Source organism: Pygocentrus nattereri, chromosome 15 (genome assembly GCF_015220715.1).
Source record: "Pygocentrus nattereri isolate fPygNat1 chromosome 15, fPygNat1.pri, whole genome shotgun sequence".
Taxonomy (NCBI): domain Eukaryota; kingdom Metazoa; phylum Chordata; class Actinopteri; order Characiformes; family Serrasalmidae; genus Pygocentrus; species Pygocentrus nattereri.
The window spans coordinates 36,401,397-36,425,757 of record NC_051225.1 but is presented as its reverse complement, the minus strand read 5'-3'; the positions used below and the strand labels follow the sequence as shown (position 1 = coordinate 36,425,757).

The 24,361-nt window shown below is 40.1% G+C and overlaps 1 protein-coding gene across 4 annotated transcripts in view; it reads right to left on the bottom strand.

Annotated features, from left to right (window-relative positions):
- Window positions 1–24,361, bottom strand: part of LOC108428522 (cell migration inducing hyaluronidase 1) — a 187,955-nt gene that overhangs the window by 1,051 nt on the left and 162,543 nt on the right. For 3 of the 4 annotated variants that reach the window (XM_017699577.2, XM_017699576.2, XM_037545477.1), the window contains exons 16-29: window positions 23,192–23,320; window positions 21,630–21,715; window positions 20,346–20,477; window positions 18,485–18,520; window positions 17,138–17,293; window positions 14,620–14,800; window positions 13,063–13,278; window positions 12,407–12,618; window positions 10,289–10,474; window positions 9,525–9,729; window positions 8,735–8,824; window positions 6,863–7,020; window positions 6,248–6,348; window positions 1,377–1,504 (exon numbers count right to left, since the gene is read on the bottom strand). In XM_017699577.2, the coding sequence (XP_017555066.1) occupies window positions 1,377–1,504; window positions 6,248–6,348; window positions 6,863–7,020; window positions 8,735–8,824; window positions 9,525–9,729; window positions 10,289–10,474; window positions 12,407–12,618; window positions 13,063–13,278; window positions 14,620–14,800; window positions 17,138–17,293; window positions 18,485–18,520; window positions 20,346–20,477; window positions 21,630–21,715; window positions 23,192–23,320 (2,016 nt within the window). Of the gene's footprint in view, window positions 1,505–6,247; window positions 6,349–6,862; window positions 7,021–8,734; window positions 8,825–9,524; window positions 9,730–10,288; window positions 10,475–12,406; window positions 12,619–13,062; window positions 13,279–14,619; window positions 14,801–17,137; window positions 17,294–18,484; window positions 18,521–20,345; window positions 20,478–21,629; window positions 21,716–23,191; window positions 23,321–24,361 lie in introns of all 4 variants that reach the window. The other variant, XM_017699575.2, reaches the window with a different exon arrangement.

Here is a 24,361-nt window from a genome sequence, read left to right as displayed (position 1 = left end):
TGAACTTAAAGGGACACTGCAGTATTTTTCAAATTGATCTCTATCTGCCACATCGGTCTCATAGCATCAATTACCACACACAATAATTTCAGAGTGGCTCCCTGGACTTAGAAAAGAACAAACAACTGGCTGACTCACATTCCCTTACATTAGAAGCCTATGGGCAGTTGCTAAATTTACAAATGTTTCAAATCCATGACCATATAATGCGAATTTGAACCTACACATGCATAAGCAAAAGTTAGAGCCAATTGACATGTTTATGATTAAAATAAGAACACATCCTCTACAGAGTACTCTCATTGTAATGCAAATTTACTGTTTATGTGCTAAATTTAACATATTTGGGCAAAAAATAAAACGTCAGGAAAGTTATTTAATTGCACATTTCTTTTTTCCTTTGTTTATACCTCAAATTCAGCAAATAAATAAAAATTACGCACTACAATTTGCAGAAATATATCATATTTATATCTGTTCCCTATAAATGATGGCTTATTTTCAGATAAGAAAATCAACAAAACATGTAATCTGATTCATACTTTTGGATCCGTCTCCATGGCGATCAGGCGGAGCTATAGTGGTAACAAATTACCTCAAAGCTTTCCCCTCTGGAAAACTACTCCTGTCCCTGAAATAACGACGATGTCATCAGGGATGCGCAATGACATCGCACTCATACTGGTATTGGCAGATAATTGCTTTAAAATAAATTGGAATTGGGCAGATGTATGGAAGCTTTAACTTGTTATCACACGATACCACACCAGAAAATTATAGCAATTATAACAGCTCATGGCCCCTCTGGACTTCTGTACAGATGTTTAGATTTGACTGATGTTTCACGCCGATATTCGATGTCATGTCCATTGTACTCTGTAAGAGCAGAACACTTAGGCGGCGCTGGGTCACTATACCAAAAACAAAAACATCTGCCTTTTATTAATGTTTATGTATCGGCAGGTATGCATGAAAATATCGGATATTGGCATTGGTCTGGAATTCCAATATTTGTTGCATCCCTATACATCATACAGATTTCAGCCTACTTTACCAGCACCTTTAACTAGAATCCATGAAGGCATTCTAAAAGCACAAACTGCTCAATGGCTTCTACTGTGTCTTTTCAGTTTTCTGTGTTTTTTGGTGCTTTTAAGTGATTATTATAGGTGCAGCGGGTAGAGACTACATTGACAAATGCTGGAGTATCCCTTCAAACGAACACTGTAGGTGTTAATGTAATGCTGTAGATTCTGCTGTGTGGCTGTGCAGGCGCGGTCGGGGCCCGAGCGCTTCCGTTCCAGCAGTGGGCAGTGATGCTTTAGTGAGAGTCCGCGAGAGAAAGAGAGAGAGTCTAGGGACGAGCTTCGTCTCTCTCAGAGCTTCATCACCCTCACTATGGGCATGGGCAGCACCTGGTGCAGGTTCGCTCGCTCCTCATCCACAGCCAGTCGAACCCAGTCGGGCCGGAAACTGCCTTTGAAACCCACAAAGGCCAGTTTATCTGGAGGAAAAGCAGAGAACATGAGCACTGCTGAACAATTAATTAGATACTTTTTTGAAAGATTTAGGCCAAATCTTATTTTACCGCTCGCTCCTACCACTTAGCCCTTAGCCCTTTGTTATGCATTCACGTCTAGGGGTAGGCTGTCCTGGTTTTTGTTGAGATAGAGGGGTAGGGTGAAGGGTTGTTCTATTTTGTAGGGGAGAATTTCAACCTCTACCTTGTAACTCAGTTCCAAGTGGCAAAACTTGAGGGTACGGGTAGAAAGGAAATGGGATTGGGCCTTAGTTTCATTTTAAAAGCAATGCATTTTGTTACAGCTGTGGGAGTGGACAGAATGAGCTTCTTCAAAATGTACTTATTACTTCCAGTAATTACTTTCAGTAATGAATGCACCACTGCGTAAGCTAAAGGGAAGTTCACGCTTCTGTTATGTGCTGGGAAACGAACACAGGCACCCAAGCTGGACCAGGTGCCCTGTACTACCTACTGGAAAATCAACACGTTTCAGTGCATCATATAATTTGAAAAGGTTCTATCACATTGTTTACTAGTTAAAAGTATGCTGAATAAACTAATGAACTATATTAATGACGAAATAAACACACCTGACAAAGACGCTGAAATTATGTGGCACCTTTGTGTGCATGTTAAGACAAACCGTTGCTTCGGTTTGCGTCTTCCTGTGTGTGGTTGCTTCTGTCTTAAAGAACTTAAATGCGCTTTGCTGTGTGGTGAGACGGCGTTTGATCCAGCTGTGTGCATGATGTCCCAGAACGTCTCGAACTGAAGGCTTCATTCTTTCTAAGGCGGTTACAGAGTCCTGACCTCAAGATGTGATCTGAGGCAGACATGCTAAAAATGTACATAAGGTTTTCTGTAGAGCAGCTTTCAGGATAAAGGAGGTTGGACACTCATTATTGCAATTCTGCAACACAATAACACATTCTATCTATCTATCTATCTATCTATCTATCTATCTATCTATCTATCTATCTATCTATCTATCTATCTATCTATCTATCTATCTATCTATCTGTGTCTGTCTGTCTGCCTGTATATATCTCTGTCTGTCTATATCTATCTATCTATCTATCTATCTATCTATCTATCTATCTATCTATCTATCTATCTATCTATCTATCTATCTATCTATCTATCTATCTGTGTCTGTCTGTCTGCCTGTATATATCTCTGTCTGTCTATATCTATCTATCTATCTATCTATCTATCTATCTATCTATCTATCTATCTATCTATCTATCTGTCTGTCTGTCTGTCTGTGTCTGTCTGTCTGCCTGTATATATCTCTGTCTGTCTATATCTATCTATCTATCTATCTATCTATCTATCTATCTATCTATCTATCTATCTATCTATCTGTCTGTCTGTCTGTCTGTCTGTCTGTCTGTCTGTATATATCTCTGTCTATATCTATCTATCTATCTATCTATCTATCTATCTATCTATCTATCTATCTGTCTGTCTGTCTGTCTGTCTGTCTATCTATCTGTCTGTCTGTCTGTCTGTCTGTCTGTATATATCTCTGTCTATATCTATCTATCTATCTATCTATCTATCTATCTATCTATCTATCTATCTATCTATCTATCTATCTATCTATCTATCTATCTATCTATCTATCTATCTATCTGTCTGTCTGTCTGTCTGTCTGTCTGTCTGTCTGCCTGTATATATCTCTGTCTGTCTATATCTATCTATCTATCTATCTATCTATCTATCTATCTATCTGTCTGTCTGTCTGTCTGTCTGTCTGTATATATCTCTGTCTGTCTATATCTATCTATCTATCTATCTATCTATCTATCTATCTATCTATCTATCTATCTGTCTGTCTGTCTGTCTGTCTGTCTGTCTGTCTGTATATATCTCTATCTATCTATCTATCTATCTATCTATCTATCTATCTATCTATCTGTCTGTCTGTCTGTCTGTCTGTCTGTCTGTCTGTCTGTCTGTCTGTCTGCCTGTATATATCTCTGTCTGTCTATATCTATCTATCTATCTATCTATCTATCTATCTATCTATCTATCTATCTATCTATCTATCTATCTATCTATCTATCTGTCTGTCTGTCTGTCTGCCTGTATATCTATCTATCTATCTATCTATCTATCTATCTATCTATCTATCTATCTATCTATCTATCTATCTATCTATCTGTCTGTCTGACTGTCTGACTGTCTGACTGTCTGTCTGTCTGTCTGTCTGTCTGTCTGTCTCTCTGTCTATCTGTCTGTCTGTCTGTCTCTCTGTCTGTCTGTCTGTCTGTCTATCTGTCATGCTCTGTGGCATGATAACTCAATTCTGATGAATAATGCACTTTTAAAAGGTGTATTGCAGTTGCAATGTGTAGCAATATAACACATTATTTAACCCTCTATTGCGCAGTGTTGCCTCAGGGCAACAAACCCATTTTTCTCACCTCACGATAACATTGTACATATTTAAAGACAATAACAGGGTTAACAATAAAGGGAAGAGTTTGAGTCAAAAACATGTACTTGGTCATACTGTCTCTTAGTGAGCACTGTTAAACCTCTTTTTCAACATTCAGTATCCCTTTTTTTTGTTTTGTTTTGAGAATTTGCAGAAATGTGTTTGTTGCCTAGAAGCAGAACGCAAGAATGCGACAGTGGAATGGATTTGGCCAGCCACAAGCCAGGTCTCACCACCTCAGGGAACATGTCTTTATATCATTTCTTCCCAGGCAACATACCCCAAATGTACCCCTGGACACACAATGAGGTCCAGTTTAGGCCAAAAAAGTGAATCGAATCTTTATCTCTCTCTTTTTTATTGCTTTCAAAATGCATGCAGTAGATTGTTAATTGAACTGAAATCATTTTTACCAGGTCATGAATGTAGACCAGATCCCATTTTACTGGCATGTTATCGTCTGAACTGTGAGAAGACTTTCTCTCTAAAGTGGCCGTGGGGAATGACAGTAATATGTGAAAGTAGTATGTGAAGGGAGGGGCCGGAGGAAGGACCCCGCTGCTCAGGCATGTGTGTATGCATATTTGCATTCTTCTCTTTCACACACATGTGAGAGATGCTTCCTTCACACGCTGACCGCTCAGCTGTCCAAGAGGGAGAGTTTATGATGAAAAATTCCAAGGTTTTATGTGATATTTATCACAGCTATTCTACATAGAGTAGTGCATCTCCTACACCAGGCACACCGGTGGCGATAGTAAAGCCAGAAGGATAACACTTTTTTAGTTTTTATAGGTTTGTACTACTGCATTTTCAAATTGTGAGACTTTCACTACTACTCAAGTATATTCATGAGTCGAATAAACAAGGGTTCCAGTAGTTTAGTGCTTCACATTGAGTTCCTAACTCTCTTTTTAGGGTTTAATGTCATGCTGTTGTGTTGCTGCAGCTCCTCTTCTGCTTTACTGCTGATCACTCCTCTCACTTTGGAGCTTCAGCATTTTATTTTACACCAAAAAGATCCAAAAAGTGAGTCATACAAACTGGACTTCCAGCGCTGGTAGATGCTGGAAGCTCCACTGCACTTCTGTAAGTTACTCGGTACTGCATGAGTTTTTGGATCTAATAAATTTACTCAGCGTTATTATATATAGTATATATATTATAAAGACATTATTTCACTGAAGTACTATGTTTACTTAAGTACAGCTTTAGTATGCTCTGCTAACAGCCTCAAGAAAAACACAAACGATCATAAAAAAGTAAAGCTTTACCGCCCCCTATCGTCTACACTGATCATATGCAGCAGACCTGTTAAATGCTATTTTAACACTACAGTTTCGCAAATGATGGTTCTTCAAGAGTTCTTGAGGGAAAAAAATGGTCGCATGATTAAAGGGTTCTTTGCATTGTGAAGGGTTCTTTAAATTGATGGAGAATGTGCTGTAGCTGGCTGAAAATGTTCTATGTAGCACCAAAAGGAGTTCTTCTATTGTTATTATGCCAGGCTTGTTACAATAGAAGAACACGTTTTGGTGCTATACAGAACCCATCCATCTGGGGGGGGCGGGGGGGTGCTGGAGCCTATCCCAGCGGTCTATACAGAACCCTTTTCACAAAAAAACAACGTCTTCAGCACATTCTCCATCAATCTGAAGAGCATTTTCACAACGTAAAGAACTATTTAATCATGCAAAGTGTTCTTTGAATGTTCATGGTTGTATATAGAACCATTGTCTTTACTGAAGAACCCTTGAAAAACCATCCTTTTTAAGTGTGTATGAAACATAACAAAAACACTCAATCAAAAAAAAAAAAATCTAATATGTTTACATTTACATTTATGGCATTTGGCAGACGCTCTTATCCAGAGTGACTTTACAATTTGATCATTTTTTTTTACACAGGGAGGCCAAGGTGGTGTTAGGAGTCTTGCCCAAGGACTCTTATTGGTATAGTGTAGGGCGCTTGCCCTGGTGGGGCACTGAACCCCACATTTACATCATTCTGAACAACAACCAAAGCGTGTAAGTCTTTTTTCTGATGAGTTTTTGCTGGATCATCGATAAGCTATATTTTTGAGTGAGATCCCGATGATTAGTACTTTCTCAGTGCAGGGCTTATTTTGGTGATTTTTCGCTTATTTTAAATATCTGATAAGAGCTATATCAGCACTCCTGATGATGCACTGACAAACATATTTAGTGAGTGTCCACTTATATTGCTTGCTGTTAGAAAATAAAAAGTTACAGCAAATAACGCAGAACAACAGAACACGTTACCTTTCAATTTCACATTCTGCTCCGCACCCAGTTTTTCAAGTACTTTGGTCCAAGGCCCCCTTGTGACCAACTTGCCCTTGGAAGTAATCATCACTATTGATCTGAAAGTGCAAGTGGCAGAGAATGACAAAGAGGTTGCGGTCAGTTATTATATAATATATATCAAACCATAATATTAAAAATACGCAATGTTAAAAAAAAGAGCTTATTTCTTTATTTCTTTTTTTCAAGGTCATTTTTGCTCATTCCTTCTAGTCTATTCATGATGAAACTTATACTCAATAAAGGCCAACAGGCATTTTCAAATGTCACAAAGGTGACTTTACAGGTCAAGGGAAAACCTTGCTAGCTTTGAATGGGTGACAATGAAACCACACAGTTTCTAAGTAATTTTGGAGAAAGTACTCCATGGATCAATAGTCCACTCAGAACAAAAACATGGAGATTCAAGGTTTTCTCCTGACCAGTGATGATACATGAAACGTATTAAATATATATTGAAATTCAGATTTGGACTGAGTATAAATAAAAATGTATTTGATACAGCAATACATGATACAGAAACAGTGTCCTTTTCTCTATTAACCGTGGCAGTAAGCTAATTCATGTGCTCACTCGTCTTTTAGGCTGTTGATGTAGTTCTCGATCTGAGCTGGGATGCCCATCAGCACAGCGTTCCTGAAGCCTTTTGTGTCCAGCACTTTGCCGGTATGGCCATCCAGGACCGTCACATGCACGCCGTCTTCTGATTGGTAGATCTTCTTACCATTGACCTGCAGGACCAACCAACAGACAACTGTCTTTTTTACCCACTGTGACTAATGAAAACCAATAGATGCTGAAAGCTACATGCATCTGGGTCAAGGTCCACACAGTCATAAACCCAGCATCGATAATAATTCATGAAAAACAATTGATTACAATAGCTGGCGCTTATTAATGAAGATAGCAGAGCTTCTGTTATTGACTACTCTTATGCAGTGAGGTGTCAGTGGAATGGATGTTTTGGGATATTGATCATATAGCTGTGCAAAAAATGATATCTTGACAAGTATCTTTAATTTTAAAAAATCTTATTATGAGGTCACTGTAAGAATATTCTCCTTTTATTAACCGATCAACAATCAGTGCAGTGAGTCAAACCAGTCAGCACTCAGTAGCAGTGCTGTTAACCAATCAGCACTCAGTAGCAGTACTGTTAACCAATCAGCACTCAGTAGCAGTAATGTTAACCAATCAGCACTCAGTAGCAGTACTGTTAACCAATCAGCTCTCAATAGCAGTAATGTTAACCAATCAGCACTCAGTAGCAGTAATGTTAACCAATCAGCACTCAGTAGCAGTAATATTAACCAATCAGCACTCAGTAGCAGTACTGTTAACCAATCAGCACTCAGTAGCAGTACTGTTAACCAATCAGCACTCAGTAGCAGTAATGTTAACCAATCAGCACTGAGTAGCAGTAATGTTAACCAATCAGCACTCTGTAGCAGTAATGCTAACCAATCAGCACTCAGTAGCAGTAATGTTAACCAATCAGCACTCAGTAGCAGTAATGTTAACCACTCAGCACTCAGTAGCAGTAATGTTAACCAATCAGCGCTGAGTAGCAGTACTGTTAACCAATCAGCACTCAGTAGCAGTAATGTTAACCAATCAGCACTCAGTAGCAGGAATGTTAACCAATCAGCACTCAGTAGTAGTAATGTTAACCAATCAGCACTCAGTAGCAGTAATCTTAACCACTCAGCTCTCAGTAGCAGTACTGTTAACCAATCAGCGCTAAGTAGCAGTGCTGTTAACCAATCAGCACTCAGTAGCAGTACTGTTAACCAATCAGCGCTGAGTAGCAGTACTGTTAACCAATCAGCACTCAGTAGTAGTACTGTTAACCAATCAGCACTCAGTAGCAGTACTGTTAACCAATCAGCACTCAGTAGCAGTACTGTTAACCAATCAGCACTCAGTAGCAGTAATGTTAACCAATCAGCACTCAGTAGCAGTAATGTTAACCAATCAGCACTCAGTAGCAGTACTGTTAACCAATCAGCACTCAGTAGCAGTACTGTTAACCAATCAGCACTCAGTAGTAGTACTGTTAACCAATCAGCACTCAGCAGCAGTACTGTTAACCAATCAGCACTCAGTAGCAGTACTGTTAACCAATCAGCACTCAGTAGCAGTAATGTTAACCAATCAGCACTCAGTAGCAGTAATGTTAACCAATCAGCACTCAGTAGCAGTACTGTTAACCAATCAGCACTCAGTAGCAGTACTGTTAACCAATCAGCACTCAGTAGCAGTAATGCCAACTCTGGCTCTGGTTTTAATAACTTGCTGTGCTAATACTGAACTCCATTATACAACTGATGTGTGAATTAATATTTATATAAATTGAGTATATTTTGAGGCTTTCAACGTGGCTCAGCCAATCGGATTTTAGAACCTGAACTACCCTAAAGGCTAGAACAGTGTGGTGCCTCGTACCTCTGTATAGGCAAAGTCCTCTTTGATGTGGAAGAACCGAGTGTTGTAGGACTCCAGCTTGATTTCTAGAAAGTGCTCAGATGCTTGAGGCTGCGGGAGAAATGAGAATAGTTTCAGGAATTTCCTCTCACATTTGAGCAGAAATTTCCAACTAAAACAGAGCCTTTACCATAACTATAAGAGCCCTATCGCTCTGAAAAATGCATACGATGAGGGAAAAGCAGGCAGTAAATCTGCGGGAAACTGGGAAAAGTAGCAGAAAATCCATAAAATGCTTTGAACGCTGAAGTTGTAGTTACAACTGTTTGCAAAAACTTGGGCACCCATTGTCAAACGGAAGTGAAAACAGGTCAACACATCCTCAGCGAGCACACGTCTGCACAACACGCACAACAGCAGATTATTTGCTGAATTTAATATAGTAGAGGAGAAAAATAAAAACAGAACGTGCATCCTGTGCAAAAGTTTGTGTTATATTTAACTTTTCCCATTACGTTAAATTCAACACATAAACAGGAATTGTGCACTAAAATGTATCATATTTGTCAGATTGAAGTTAATGTCGTATTGAATTGTGTATATTTAAAAATGTGTTAATATATTTTCACTTAGAAAATATGTACCCATAAGTGGCCAGTTAGTGGAAGCACAAGGAAGGTGTTTCTAATAAAGTGGCCAGTGTGTGAAAGCACAGGGTGGGTGTTTCTAATGTGTCCAGTATTTACATGTTTACAGTATGTGGCACACACTCTACAGCAAAATGACAGGAAGACACTCAAAACCCTCTCACCAATCTGGAGCGGGGCAGTTTCTTGGGCATGGGCACATCCACCACAGGCATTTCAGCATATTTGGGATAAGCCATCTCCATGCAGTCGCTGGGGCCGCTGCCTTTTGGAATTTTGGCCGTGATCTTGATCCTCTCACAGCCCTTCACTGAGCAGAAGGCAAAATCGTCCTTATCATTGTGTGCCTGGACCCTGAGGAAGAGCAGCCTGTGAAAAAAAAAGCCAGAGAAAAAGGCGCATCACTGTTTATATTCACCTTAAAAACAAATTCAACCGTGTGGGCATAAACTTTTAGATCAAAATGTCTTTAAAGTGCCCACATCCTACGCTCTCCTTGTATTTCTTCACATCTTTTGTTTATGTGGATTTTTACACGACCGTTTTCCATCCCCTAGAATTAGCTGTTTTTTAAGACTGATATATGTATGATGTCTGATTGGCTGCCATGTATTGTGTTTTTACTCAAAAAGCTGCCTGAGCTGAGGTACACCTGACAAATGACATCACAAAAACCCCTGTTTTATTTTAAAAAATGATTTCAGTTTGCCATGACATGGGCCCTTTAAGGCTATGCAAAACACGCATTCATTCAGATGGGCCCAAACCGCTGACTGGTACTAGATGATTATTAAGTTCCTGACAGTTTTTTATGTTATGTTTAAAAGATCCTAATCGTGATTTATTAACTGGCTCTTCAACATGGCACTGACAGACTGGCAATCATCAATCTCCATGCAGCAGGCTCCCTGAGCTGACCGGCTCTTACCCAGTGTCCTCGTCCCAGTAGTAATAACCTCGCGTCTGGTGCGTGTGGCTCATCTTCTCTCTCTGAGTGGTTCTCATGAAGACACCGGTCTTCCTCGTCTCCTTCGTCAGCCGGTTGTGAAGGTCAGAGATGATGGTGAAGTTCGTGCCTTTCGGGTAGCAGAAGCCGACAGTTATCCAGTCATTTCTGTCGAGGAAAAAGCAGATATATGGTAAAGATGAGACGATATGAATATTTCCTATCATCGAATCTAATAAATATGGTTCACTATTATGGCTGTATTACTGAAATACACTGAAAAGGCACTAACACATTGAAATCATTTCACTGCAGTTGTTATACTGATATTATGTTAAATTGGTAACACCAAAACAAGTCACTCCAAGAAATTGGTGCTAAAAGGACATGGAGATTTTATGTCAAGGAATCACTCTTTTAGTTAAGGATGCAGAAAACCACAAATGATTAAAGCTGAATAATTAAAAAATAAACTAAGTAGCTTTAAACTCCCCTGAAACCTTTTTACAGATGTTCCTCAAGCAACCTCTGATACATGGTAGAATTTATGTTGGACTCATCTGTCCAAAGAACATTAAAGAAGTCCTGGTCTTGTCTGCGTTCTCTCTGTCAAACTTCAGCCTGGCCCTCATGTTTCTTTTAGGTTTCCTCCTGAAAGTTAAACTTGTGCAGTCTCGTTCTGATTAGAGAGGCATGCACTTTCACATTAACAGTAGAAAGAGCCTGCTGTAGGTCCTCTGATGGCATTTTAGGGTTTTGTGACACTTCTTTTAGCATCTTGCTCTCGGGGTGAACTTGCTTGGACGGCCAGACCTAGGCATGTTGGCGGTTTTGAACGTCCTCCACTTGTAGACTATTTTCCGGACAGCGGAATGGTTGATTTCAAAATCTTTTGAGATCTTTTTAAATCCCTTACTAGACTAGACTAGCTCTTTCGATCTAACCATGGTGTTCACTCTCACGTCAACAGTCTGGAGGACTAAATAACTAAATGTCTGAGGTTTAAATGAGGCGAGCCTCCTTCAAAATCAAAATGCTGAGTAAGGATGCTCTAATCATGTGCACCTAATGTGATACAGCTGTTTATGATTTTAGCCATTTTTCATTTTTCAAATGCTTGTTGTGATTTACATTGTGCGTAAATTTCATGATGAATGGATGAAAAGAAATGACTTGGGAAAATGTTTGGTTCCATTGACTTACATTAAAAGTAAAGTATGTTTTTTCCTTCTCCTGTAAAGTTACCATTTTGGAGATACGAGGTTTTGTTCCGGCGGCAGCTATATAGACATATATGTATGTGTGTGTGTGTGTGTGTGTGTGTGTGTGTGTGTGTGTGTGTGTGTGTGTGTGTGTATCCTGTGGTTTATCTTTAATACGCTTGGCGAAATGATGACCTCCAGTAAAAAGTGCCATGCAGTGGCTCATCAAGAACACTAGGTGGTGGAAGAGAGCTGTTTGTTGCTGTACAGGTTGCCATGCGTAATTGTACAAGATTAATCTCAGTCCAAATCTGGTTTTAAATGACAAACAATAGTAATTTAAACACCATTAATATGACAAGCATTTCCGATCGTTATTGACACTCCAAAATGAATCTTGAGTGTGAAGAAATATGGACTAAACTGCAATGATGTTTCTTTTCCTGGCAAGTTATGTTTTCAGCTTGCAGCTAGTTAGCTACTGACAAACACATTTAAGAACCACAACAGTAGCTGCGGTGGGGATGAGTCTCCACCGCTGCAATTTGCATCAAACATCTTCCCTTAATCTTAACTCTGCTGATGTTCAGTTAGAGACTGTAGTTGTGGAGTTCATCATCATGTAGCCCCTTCATCAGTGGTCGGTTTCTGATCATGAAGATGCTCTTAATTTGTATTATACAGTACATTTATCACTACAAATTAGATGTTTCTAATAAAGTGGCCACTGATTGGAAGTACAAGGTGGGGTGTTTCAAATAAAGTGGCCAATGAGCAGAAGCACAAGGTGGGTGTTTCTAATAAAGTGGCCAGGGATTGGAGATACAAGGTGGGTGTCTCTAATTAAGCGGCCAGTTAGTGCACAATATAATATATGGTGTAATTTAGTGTCATTGACCTGTTGAAGTTAATAAGCCAGACGGTCAGCTCGGCAGGTGCTGCCCTATCCCAGTGCACAGTATAGCTCTTTGCCAGTGTGATCACAGGCTGGTACTGCTGGTAGTGGTTCCTCTTCCCCAGAGCTCCCACCAGCTCAAGTGGATGCTCTGAATACTCATCCTTGACCATCTTCATGTTGAGGTTGGCAGGGTTCCGTGCCTGGATGTATATCTGGAGCAACAGAGGGATGGAAAGGGGTTAAACCTTTTAGGGCCAGTTTTTTAACTCAAGATTTAGTGTAAATCTAGACTGAAAATGCTTCTCAACAGAGAATCATCACAGATTATTTAGCGTAAGACCCCTATTCAGATTTAAAGGGGTGCTTTTGTGGGTTTGTTTATTTGTACATGATTGGAATTAAATGCCTCAAACTGAAGAGCTCTCCTCTCACAAACAGATATTTGGAAAAGAGAAGAAGGCAGGTGCCTGATGGCCCAGCACGAGTAAATTAAAGATCACAGCATGCTCAACTGTACCAAACAAGGTTGTGTTTTGGATGAGGACCGCGTTTTTATGTTCCAAACCTTGGTTGGCACCAAAGAAAGTCATGTTTGTAGTAGCAGGAGGGCGTGTGTGTGGGTGTTGGTGCTTTGGCAGCCCAAGGGTGGCACTTACCTGGGCAAATCGCCCACTGCAGATGGCCGCCCTCCAGTCAGGAACGTCAATGCAGTCTGGGTGGCGCAGGAGCCAGTTGTCCTCCTTGACCAGAAAGGCGCCGGGGTACTCGCTGACCGAGCCGTCCACATCGTGAAATATGGTGGTCTTGTCACCGTCCATCTGCATCTCATTGAACCATGGACCCGGCTCTCCGAAAAACACGCGGGAGGTGATCTGAAATACGGAGCCGAGATGAGAGAGGGACAACAGACTGACCTTTAATACTCACAATAATGGAAAGTGTGACCGGCTTATACTGTAGAGATACAAAGCAATATAAGGAATTCAGACTGATGTTAGAACTGAGTGGAGTTCACTGAATGACTGCAGCAAACAGAGAGAGAGAGAGAGAGAGATGTGGAGCAAGAGAAGGGACAGAGAAAGAGAGAGAAAGATGGAGTAAGAGAAGAAAGACAAGAGGAGAGAGAAGGAAAAAGGAGAGAAAAGGAGAGAGAAGAGGAGAAAAAGCATGACAGAAGGAAAGTGGGATAAATAGAGATAGGAGAGAGAGAAAAACAGCGATAGAGGAAAGAGTGAGAGAGATAGATAAAAAGAGGTGAGAGAGAGAGAGAGAGAGATGTGGAGCAAGAGAAGGGAGAGAGAAAGAGAGAGAAAGACGGAGTAAGAGAAGAAAGAGACAAGAGGAGAGAGAAGGAAAAAGACAGGAGAAGGAGAGAAAAGGAGAGAGAAGAAGAGAAAAAGCATGACAGAAAGTGGAACAAATAGAGATAGGAGAGAGAAAAACAGCGATAGAGGAAAGAGTGAGAGAGATAGGTAAAAAGAGAGGAGGGAGAGAATGTGAGAAACAGCAGGAAAGAGAAGAGAGAGGGCAGAAAGAGTGAGAGAGAGAGACAGAAAGAGAGGTGAGAGAGAGAGAAAGGAGAGAGATGTGGAGCAAGAGAAGGGAGAGAGAAAGAGAGAGAAAGACAGAGTAAGAGAAGAAAGAGACAAGAGGAGAGAGAAGGAAAAAGACAGGAGAAGGAGAGAAAAGGAGAGAGAAGAGGAGAAAAAGCATGACAGAAAGAAAGTGGGATGAAGGAGAGAGGCAAAAACAGCGATAGACAAAAAGAGAGTAAGAGAAGAGAGGGGGCAGAAAGAGTGAGAGAGAGAGAGACAGAAAGAGAGGTGAGAGAGGGAGAGAGAGGCAAAAGTTCGCTAGCAAGCTTCTTCATTACCAATCATGTGATTTAACATGTAAATTCCTGGAAACTGACAAAGAAAACCAGCTGACTTCATTAAAATGCTATAAAAAAGGTTTATCAGGCAGTGTAAGCGCATCTCTCTCACACCTCTATCAGAGCTTTAGTGTGGGGCTAGTTTTCCCTCTGTTTCATCATAATCTACCGTGACATATCCTCCACCGACTCAATCACACCGCTTCCTCGTAGCTCAGAGCCGCTGACCCTGTTCATTAGTTTTAAGCAACACATAAAACGTTCCCACACATTTCGCGGAGGCCGGACGCAGAGGTGTGATAAGCTCAGGCTGGAATGTGGCTGGAGGGGCGGATCTCACCGGGACGCTGTCGAAGGTGATGTCAGTGACGTTGTTGTTGGGACAGCTTTGCCATGAGTTGTTCAGCCGGAACCCGAAAGCGCTGGTGTGCCGTCCACCCAGAGCCACATATTTGCGAAAGGTGCAGTTCTGGATGTTGATGGGACCGTCGTAGATCTGCATGCCACGAATGGGGAAATCCCTGCATGAAAAACCACAATTTGTTAAGTTCTAACTAATTCAATTAGTGCCAAATGTGTCACCCTTTCAGAACCTCACAGCTCACAGTTTTCACCAGTCACTAAAAAATAAAAGCATGCATACACTCTTAAAAACATGGTTCTTCAAGGGTTCTTTAGTAAATCCAACAGTTCCATCCACAACCATGAGTTCTATAGAATATCTCATATGTCTGTACTGTCCTCACCGTTTCTCACTTCAGCCGCTATGAGTCAGAAACAATTCATATAAAATTACTTAAAAACATGGTTCTTCAAAGGTTCTTGAGTAAAGGCAGTGGATCTAATTAATACTTTGAGGTCTACATAGAACCATTTCATGCCTCAGTGGTTCTTTGCATGGTCAAATGTGCTGTATATGGTCCTATAGAGGACGTTTCTGTTCTACGTAGCACCACAAAGGTCTTCCGTTGTTATGATGTCAAGCTTGTATAGAGTAGCAGAACCCATTTTGGTGCTATCTGGAATGAGAAAAGTGCATTCTCCATCAATCTGAAGAACCACCAACCAGCTCATCGCTACTGAAGTGGAAAAACTGTGAGGAAAGTACAGACAATAGATTATGTTTGTATATACACTCACCGGCCACTTTATTAGGTACAGTTCAGTTGCTTGTTAACACAAATAGCTAATCAGCCAATCACACGGCTGTAACTCAGTGCATTTAGGCATGTAGAGGTGGTCAAGACAACTTGCTGAAGTGCAGACCGAGCATCAGAACGGGGAAGAAAGGGGATTTAAGGGACTTTGAACGTGGCGTGGTTGTTGGTGCCAGACGGGCTGGTCTGAGTATTTCAGAAACTGCTGATCTGCTGGGATTTTCACGCACAACCATCTCTAGGGTTTACAGAGAACGGTCCGAAAAAGAGGAAATATCCAGGGAGCGGTCAGTGGACGAAAATGCCTTGTTGATGTGAGAGGTCAGAGGAGAATGGGCAGACTGGTTCCAGATGATAGAAAGGCAACAGGAACTCAAATAACCAACCAACATCTCTGAGGAACGTTTCCAACACCTTGTTGAAAGTGTGCCACGAAGAATTAAGGCAGTTCTGAAGGCAAAAGGGGGTCCAACCTTTTGTACTTAATAAAGTGGCCGGTGAGTGTAAGCTGTGTTGATTTGTGAAAAGAAGAAATAGATTTACATTTTGCCTTTTTTAATTATTTCTGGACACCAAAACAAAAAGAAAAATGCAGATTTAAACCAATCAGTAAAGAATGCATAGGAAACCAATTTGTAACTACTGACAAAACTTTGTAGAGGAGACCGAGGCTCAACTAAACACATTGAGTTTTTTGTTAAATAATTTGAAAAGTGTCTGAGCAAGATTAATCATTTATCTAAACAAGCAAAATACACGTCTCTGCTACAAATGAAAACCTAAACTTTGTTTTCAGCACCTACTGTTAACGAATAATTTAGCTGAAAGCTGTTCAAGTTATATTACTTACTGATAACTGTAAATAACTAAGGGGTCGGCTGTAGCATTCAATGAAATCTGAAATCACTGAAAAATGAATTCAATGCAGTTCTATGGTGTTCTGTTAACCAGACAAGCATCCCGACCTTACTACATAAAATTGTAAGCATCAAAATAAATGTCTGCCAAGCAGAAATCTGATTACTGTCTGGCTCACGTAGACCCAGAGTTTCACATTATCTGATTACTCTAGTGCATCTGTATGGGGTGATCGTGATTTTCCGCAGTCATCAGATTATTAAATGCATGTAAACGCAATCATTGTTTATGTCAGGGGGTTTCATTGTACCACTGCGGTAAAACGACATCCTCTACGAGGAGGCTGCTCTGTAGTTTTAATTTGTGTTGAATTTTTCGATGTTTTCTTTTGCTGACGTAATTTGAATAGGCCCATTTTTTAAAATAATACGTCATCATGATACACAGAGCAATAGAAATAGTCCAACATTACTTGTAAACAAAATTATTTATCCTTTTACTTCCATTAAAAGTTAGTATTTTCTTCATGCTGTAAAGTTACCTTTTTTTTGGAGATACAAGGTTTTATTCCAACAGCAGCGATATGCTTTAAATTCATACAATGCCACCAACAGAGAGATTAAAGTAAGATAGGAGTGATTTCTGTGACTGATAAACACAAATCAGTAACCAAAAAACTTTACCTTGCATCAGTGTGTTCTGCTCTCCTCTAATTCTTTATGCAGTCATGTAATTTCATATAAATTGTGTCTCAAAACAACTATAACAGCTCGGTGTGTCTCTGCAAAGAACTAAGTATAAATGACAGCAGAAAAACAGGATTTGGGGTTTGTCGTTACTTACACTCCTCTGGGGAGGGTACGGCCGCTGTGGTCTAAACCCCCCGGCCCCCAGGTGCGGCTGTCCGACATTGGCATCCCTCTGTTCTCACTCTCTCCCACAAACAAAGAGTTCTTCACTTCCTGCCTGGAGCCATCATCATCTGGGAAGGTACCTCCACTACACACACACACAGAAGCTCTATTTGTACTTTTTCAACGTCGGAACATAAAATCTATTTTCACTGCTGCCCAAGTCAGACACCATCCTTTGTTTATTTCCAGTCAAAAGCCATTACAGTACAAGTTACTCATTTTTCAACATCAGGAAAAAAACAGAAAACTTTAAAAAATTAAAAGGAAATTACACAGAAGCCTCAGCAACTGAATACATTTTTTCTGTATTTACTGTGTCCACTCTACATCCATTCTTTTCAGCAGACACACCTCCAAAGTTCAGGCTTAGAAGCTGGTTGATCGTTTTCTGAATTAGTCAAACCCATTCAGTGGTGTTGAGGTCTGGACTCTTTTCGGACTCTTTTTCTGGTCCACTTTTCTCAGCGAGGTTCTTCTTGAACAACTACACACCCTGTCAGACCCACAGCGCTGAGTGGTCTTCTCACAGTGGACGGATGGACAGAAACACCTGTGGAAGTTTTCAGATCTGAAGCAGCTTGATTTTCTCCTCTCTCTCTCAGAGACGGAAGCTTGAAGTGCTGTTTATCTGATGGGGCAGTTTTGGTGTCTACCAGGTCTTCCAGGTGGTTGTTAGTTTTTTCACTTTGACTTTGTCCAATCTCATGCAAGTGGATTGTTTTATATCTAATATCTTCAGAAATATACCCCCCGGGTTTGACTGGAAATCAATTAAATGAAAGGTGTCTGACTTTATATATATATATATATATATATATATATATAAATGGTCATGCACTTCGTTTTAAAAAAGTGAAACAATGAGCTTTTAAAAAGCAATTTATTCAGGGCCATATTGTTGGTCATATATGGTCTGTGGTTTTGACATGAAGTGAGGACTTTCTTGTCCTGAAAATGTATGAAAACATGCACATACATGCATTTACACACAGAAATAGATTGAGAGTAATGGTGGGCTAAATGTAGACGGACCCTGTCGTGCATACACATCAGTTCCCCCAGAGCTGCTCCCTTCACACCACTGAATTACTTTCACACTCTCTCAAAGCCCCCTGATTTCCCCAGTGCATCTCAAGAAGCCTCCCATATATGGTGTTTTCCAATTACAGCCCCAGCATAGGGGCCTATAATGCATTCAGCAAACATAAACACATCAATTTTTTTCGACTGCGAAATGTGTGTGAGCGAAAAAAATGGCAGTGATTAGCAGACCTACCTGGCAAGAGTGAGGCCAATTCCATTATCAGCAAACCTACCAAAAAAGACATACAGAGTCAACGTAGGCCACATGCTGTGCACATTCACAATGAGTCCATTCTGTAGAAATTACAACACATAGTCGATCTACACCAACTGATATGATCGTGTGATTCCAGAACTGAGGCAAATGGCCAGTGCATTGCTCCAAGGGTAAGTTGAGTCAGTGCTAAAACTTGTTGCAGCATTGCATTGAGGACAGAGCAGTTATGTACTGTTGCTGTCAAAACGAGTTACTATAGAAATTTTTTTGTTGTTGTTGTTATTGTTTTTTTTTTTGATGCCCCTTACACTGTGTGCACATTTCATGATGAGTGAACCAAAAGTTACTTTAAAAGTTAAAATGTTTTTTTCCTTCTCCAGTAAGTTTACTGCTTTAGATGTACAAGGTTTCCTTACAACAACAATGCCATGCTTGAGTGTTATACTAAAGGTTTAGGTGAAAGCCTAGTGTACTGTCTGTTATTGGAAACACACAACTTGTACTTTCACTGACTGGCCACTTTATTAGAAACACCTGCCTTGTACTTTCACTGACTGGCCACTTTATTAGAAACACCTACCTTGTACTTTCACTGACTGGCCACTTTATTAGAAACACCTACCTTGTACTTTCACTCACTGGCCACTTTATTAGAAACACCTGCCTTGTACTTTCACTGACTGGCCACTTTATTAGAAACCCTCACCCTGTACTTCCACTCACTGGCCGCCCAGATATTATGTGAATGGTGGTCCATTCTCAGCACAACAGTAACACTGACATGGTGGTGTGTGTGGTGCTGGCAGTGTCTCTTATTCACTGTTTATAAGCAGTTCGTCAGTCACCACCAACCAGAACTGCTATTACTTCAATATTTTTTTATCATTATTATTAGTAGTAGTAGCAGTAATAAAATTCATAATAGCAATAATAACCATAATAATAATAATAATAATAGCAATAATAATATGACATTGGTGATGATGCCTATTATTATTAATATTATTATTATTATTATCAGTAGTAGTAGTAGTAGTAGTAGTAGTGGTAGTAGTAGTAGTAGTGGTAGTAGTGATAGTAGTGGTAGTAGTAGTGGTAGTAGTAGTAGTGGTAGTAGTAGTGGTGGTAGTAGTGGTAGTGGTAGTAGTAGTAGTGGTAGTAGTAGTGGTAGTGGTAGTAGTAGTAGTGGTAGTAGTAGTGGTAGTAGTAGTGGTAGTGGTAGTAGTAGTAGTAGTAGTAGTAGTAGTAGTAGTGGTAGTAGTAGTGGTAGTGGTAGTAGTAGTAGTAGTAGTAGTAGTAGTAGTAGTAGAATACTACAGCATAGATAGTATTTAATAAATATTTTAGTTTACAATCAAAGAAATCAAGTAAACTTACATTTTACAGTATTATTACAGAATTATATGGGACTCTAATTGTGATCACACTGCAGTTCCTGCTGAGCACAAGTTAAATCTAAATTAGAATAATAGTTAATAATTAGTTGTAGCTAAATTACAGTCATGCCTTCTCAGTGTGCAGCATTCAGAGCTCTATTTTAATTGTTAACAACATAAGCATCAGCTGAAAGTGACTTTATATGGTTTAAGTTGGGCAGCCAGCCACAGTGTCTAATGGGTATTTTGAGATAAGCTACCTAGTCTCTCATTGTACACCAGCAAGTGGAGCTGCAAGCGAAAAGTTTCTAATAAAGTAGCCAGCATGTATTTGTATTTGTCCAACCAAATTTTTTTCTAGTTCATATGGACTGAAAGCAAGAATCTAGCAAAAATGCGGACAGTCTGAGAGATCCTGAACTGTTGTAGTGACCAGCTGAAGGCCATCTGCATGAACTCACTGGCAGTCGTCCAGCCAGACATCTCCTCCTCTGAGCCAGGCTCCATGGTCCTGGTTCTTATATGCCACAAAGTGATGGATGAGGGCAGGTACCCTGGGCTTGAAGGGGTCAGCATCCTGATGGGGGCCATACCTGCCAAACATCAGGGACTCATCACGCTCAGGTGGTGGAGACAGTGAGAACAACACTGATCAACAGGTGAAAGCAGCTAAAACAGAATGTGGCTTTAAGGGGCCAAGTTTACATTTTTCTTGCGTTTTTTATGTTTCTATCTTCTAAAACTCATTTATAACACTTATGTCACTTTATACACAAAAATAATATGTTTTGCAACCTTTTTTATCCCTTAGAACTAAACAGGCTGTAATTATTACTGTGCCTTGAAGATTAATATACGTAAATATAAAACATGCTTCGGCTTCCCTGCTGAATAAAAAAAGCAGCCCAGGCTGAAATGTGAAACAAGCTGTTAAGTTAGGCCTGTAACTTTCAGGAATGTGGGGAAAAAATCAACTTAAGCCACTCCTGTAAGATGTGTGGAAGGCTGCATGATCCATTTGCTTCCCAACAGCCAGGAACAGCATGTTTCATTGTTCTCCCACATCTTTAACTCTGATGCTCTGCAGGAACAACACTCCATATCACTTCAGCAGAGCAAAAGCTTGTATCACTGCTGGTGGAACAAAACCTTGCATCTCGATTTTTTGGCATAAGTTGAAAATATCTGTTGCTCTTTACATTGTGTGTAAATTTTATGATGACTGGACCAAAAGAAACGGCCCAGAATCACTTGGAAAAATGTCTGGTTCCATTGCCTTACATTAAAAGTAAAGTATGTTTTATCCTCCTCGTGTAAAGTTACCATTTTGGAGATACGAGGTCTTGTACCAACAGCAGTGATATAAATATCTAACATATATTTACTTATTCAGCCTACAGAGGTTTAGCCTCTGAAATCATAGGACTGTTTCAGCCTGATCTGCTTTTTGAATGAGGCACAATACAGGGCAGCCAATCAGAACAGAGCTCATTCATGTGTGTCACATATCAGTTTTAAAGGTACAGTCACAAAAACAGAATCTTTAACTCTAAAGGATAATGAGAGGCTGGACAGTGGTCAAACAACAATGAATTATAACCGTTTTCATGTATGAAGCCACACAGATGTTAAAGGTGGACGCAAATATCCAAACAAATCCGAGAAAAATAAAGGATATGGGCCCTTTAAAGGAAATTAAGGACTGTGTGTTTATATTTATGTGCGTAAATGTGCATGTGACTAACCTGGCCCCTATGAGTGAGAGGAAGGGTCTCTTGTCCTTGGCGTTAGCCTGGGTGGTTTTTACCCCATTGTCAAGGATCATCCCTGCCTGCCGAAAACCCCCAGAAAGAATCTGTGAATGTCCTGAGCCCCACAAAGGCCTTGTTTTTTGTTTTGTTTACTCTTTTTTTTTTTTTTTTTTTCATTGATCGAGTCATTTAAGTTTAAAAAAGCCATCCACGCTCGCTTGGCTGTTGCTAATCCTCAAGGCTACTCGATTACCCAGAGTGACGCTAAACTTTGCCTCGCATTCAAATTTAATGACACGGGATTTAAAAAAAGAAATCACACAGCAGCATTTTCTTACTAATTCCCACCAAGCGCCGACCGTTGTGAAGTGAAGTTGCCCTTGGCGACCAAATAATTGCCTGCATAGCAACCCAAGGACAATGTGCTTTAAAGCAGACATTGACTCCAGTGCCTGGTTTAGAAATGTCTGACAGCTAGATAAGATAAATTATATTCCAAAAGGCGGCGAAGAGATGAGTTTACACGAGCAGATTACAGATAGGTTTACCAACCAAACACCTGGAATGCTTTTTTTTCCAGTAATATGAAATTCAACTGTGATGCAGATAGATGCACAATATGACGTCAGAACACTACAATCAGTTCAAATCACTAAAAGGCAGGAATGTTGTCCAGAATGAAGAACAGAGCTGCAGGTGATTCTACAATGACTTATTAGCTCAATATCTAGAATTGAGAAAGAAAGAATATTAAAATTGATCAAGCCAGATTTGCTCATGACTATAAAAATGGTGAGCAAAATGTTATGGCAGATACATATGAATATATAATCATGACATATTTTTATTATTATTAATGTTATTGTTCCCTATTAGCATAAAATGTTAAATAAAAACATCCAAGCTTCTTAATCTTTGTTTCTAATATTTCACTATACTAGTGTATGAGTTGCTATTGTTTAAAATAACAATAGTTATTAATTTGACACTGACAATAGTGTCAATAGTGACAATGTGACAAAACTTATTCATATTAATCATGCGACGGCATTTTTCTGTGTACACAATTCTAAGCAACTCAACTGGGATTCCAGTACAACGTGCACAATTCCTAGTTTAACATTGAAAACATAAATAAAATGTTACAGAACATAAAATGTGCTGTCATTTTTGCATGACAAATTTTGTGTTTTATTAGTCCTTAATATGTTAAATATAGCAAATATACAGTAAGTGTGCATTGAAGTGTGTCGTCGATAGAGGATGCGTTGACTTATTTTCACTTAGAAAATTAACAAAACATCATTTTACTGTGGGCGCCTCAAATTTTGCATTTCACTACGTTTCGGTGAAATGCCGTATTATGTCAAGGCAGATGCTATAAACAGTCATGAGCTGTCATAACAGATTTTATTTAGTAATTGAACTAATGTAAAGAACTATATAAATGTTAGCCTTGATTTTCTCATATGTTTCCCACAAATGTAGGAAAACAAGCACACACACACACACACACACACACACACACACACACACACACACACACACACACTCACCCTGTAGTTTGAGTGTGCTCTGTTGTTGATGAAGCGCCCCATAGGAGTGTGCTCTGTCTTGCCGGGAGAGTACATGCCCTCTGATGGACCCGTGGGGACGTGGTGGAAAATGAACCAGAATCCCGTCTCCTGGGGAGCACACGCACAGGATGTGTTGAATTGTGGGGACGTGTGAATCTGCACTAATGGCACTACATAATGATACCAAGGGCACTGAGAGAGAACACACACAGCCGCGGACATAAAAGCGCCCTCATCTTACCAAGCAACCCCCACCGGGTCTCCTTCACTCTTCCATACAAACATACCTCTTTAAACATTCTCTCTCTTTTTCTTGTAAATATACACAACTGTCACTCTCACATACGAAGGCTAATATTCCTTTGCCCTGCACAGATCAGACCCTGTACGCTGCACGGTGTGTTTACAGGCTGCACAGTGTGGTCTCAGTAATAGTATTGCAATTCTGTTGCCACATATATATGCAATATGCACATGCCCTGAAGTATATTTAAAAGGATCATATCACGGAAAACAATTTTTTTTAAACGTACAGGTTTAGAGTAGTATAAAGATAGTATTAAAGTTTTAAAAGGTTCCACGTACTCCCCAGTCCATATATGAAGACTAAGCTCATTTTGAATTCATTGTTTTTGTAATGACATGTAATCCAAGGCTTTTGCTGAATTTGTGAATGTCTGAATTTGTGGTGTGACCCTGGTTTCAATCACACACACATCTTCGACGCCTCTTCTCCGTCAGGGTCGCAGGGGGTGCTGGAGCCTATCCCAGCGGTCATCGGGCGGAAGGCAGGATACACCCTGGACAGGTCGCCAGTCCATCGCAGGACAGACAGACACAACATTCACTCACACATTCACACCTAGGATCAGTGTAGCATGTCCAATTGGCCTGACTGCATGTCTTTGGACTGTGGGAGAAAACCGACCCTGGTCACCCGGCCGGGGAATCGAACCCAGGCCCTTCTTGCTGTACATTTCTACACGATTAACCATTTACATCAGACCACTCTGAATGACTACATACATCTCAAAGACAGAATCACGCAGACATTATTATTTACCTTTAAACTTGGTAGTTAAATTATATATATCAGGGCTGCAATCACCTAGCTCCCTTGAACCACCTAAAGCGAGAAGTGGTCAAGTG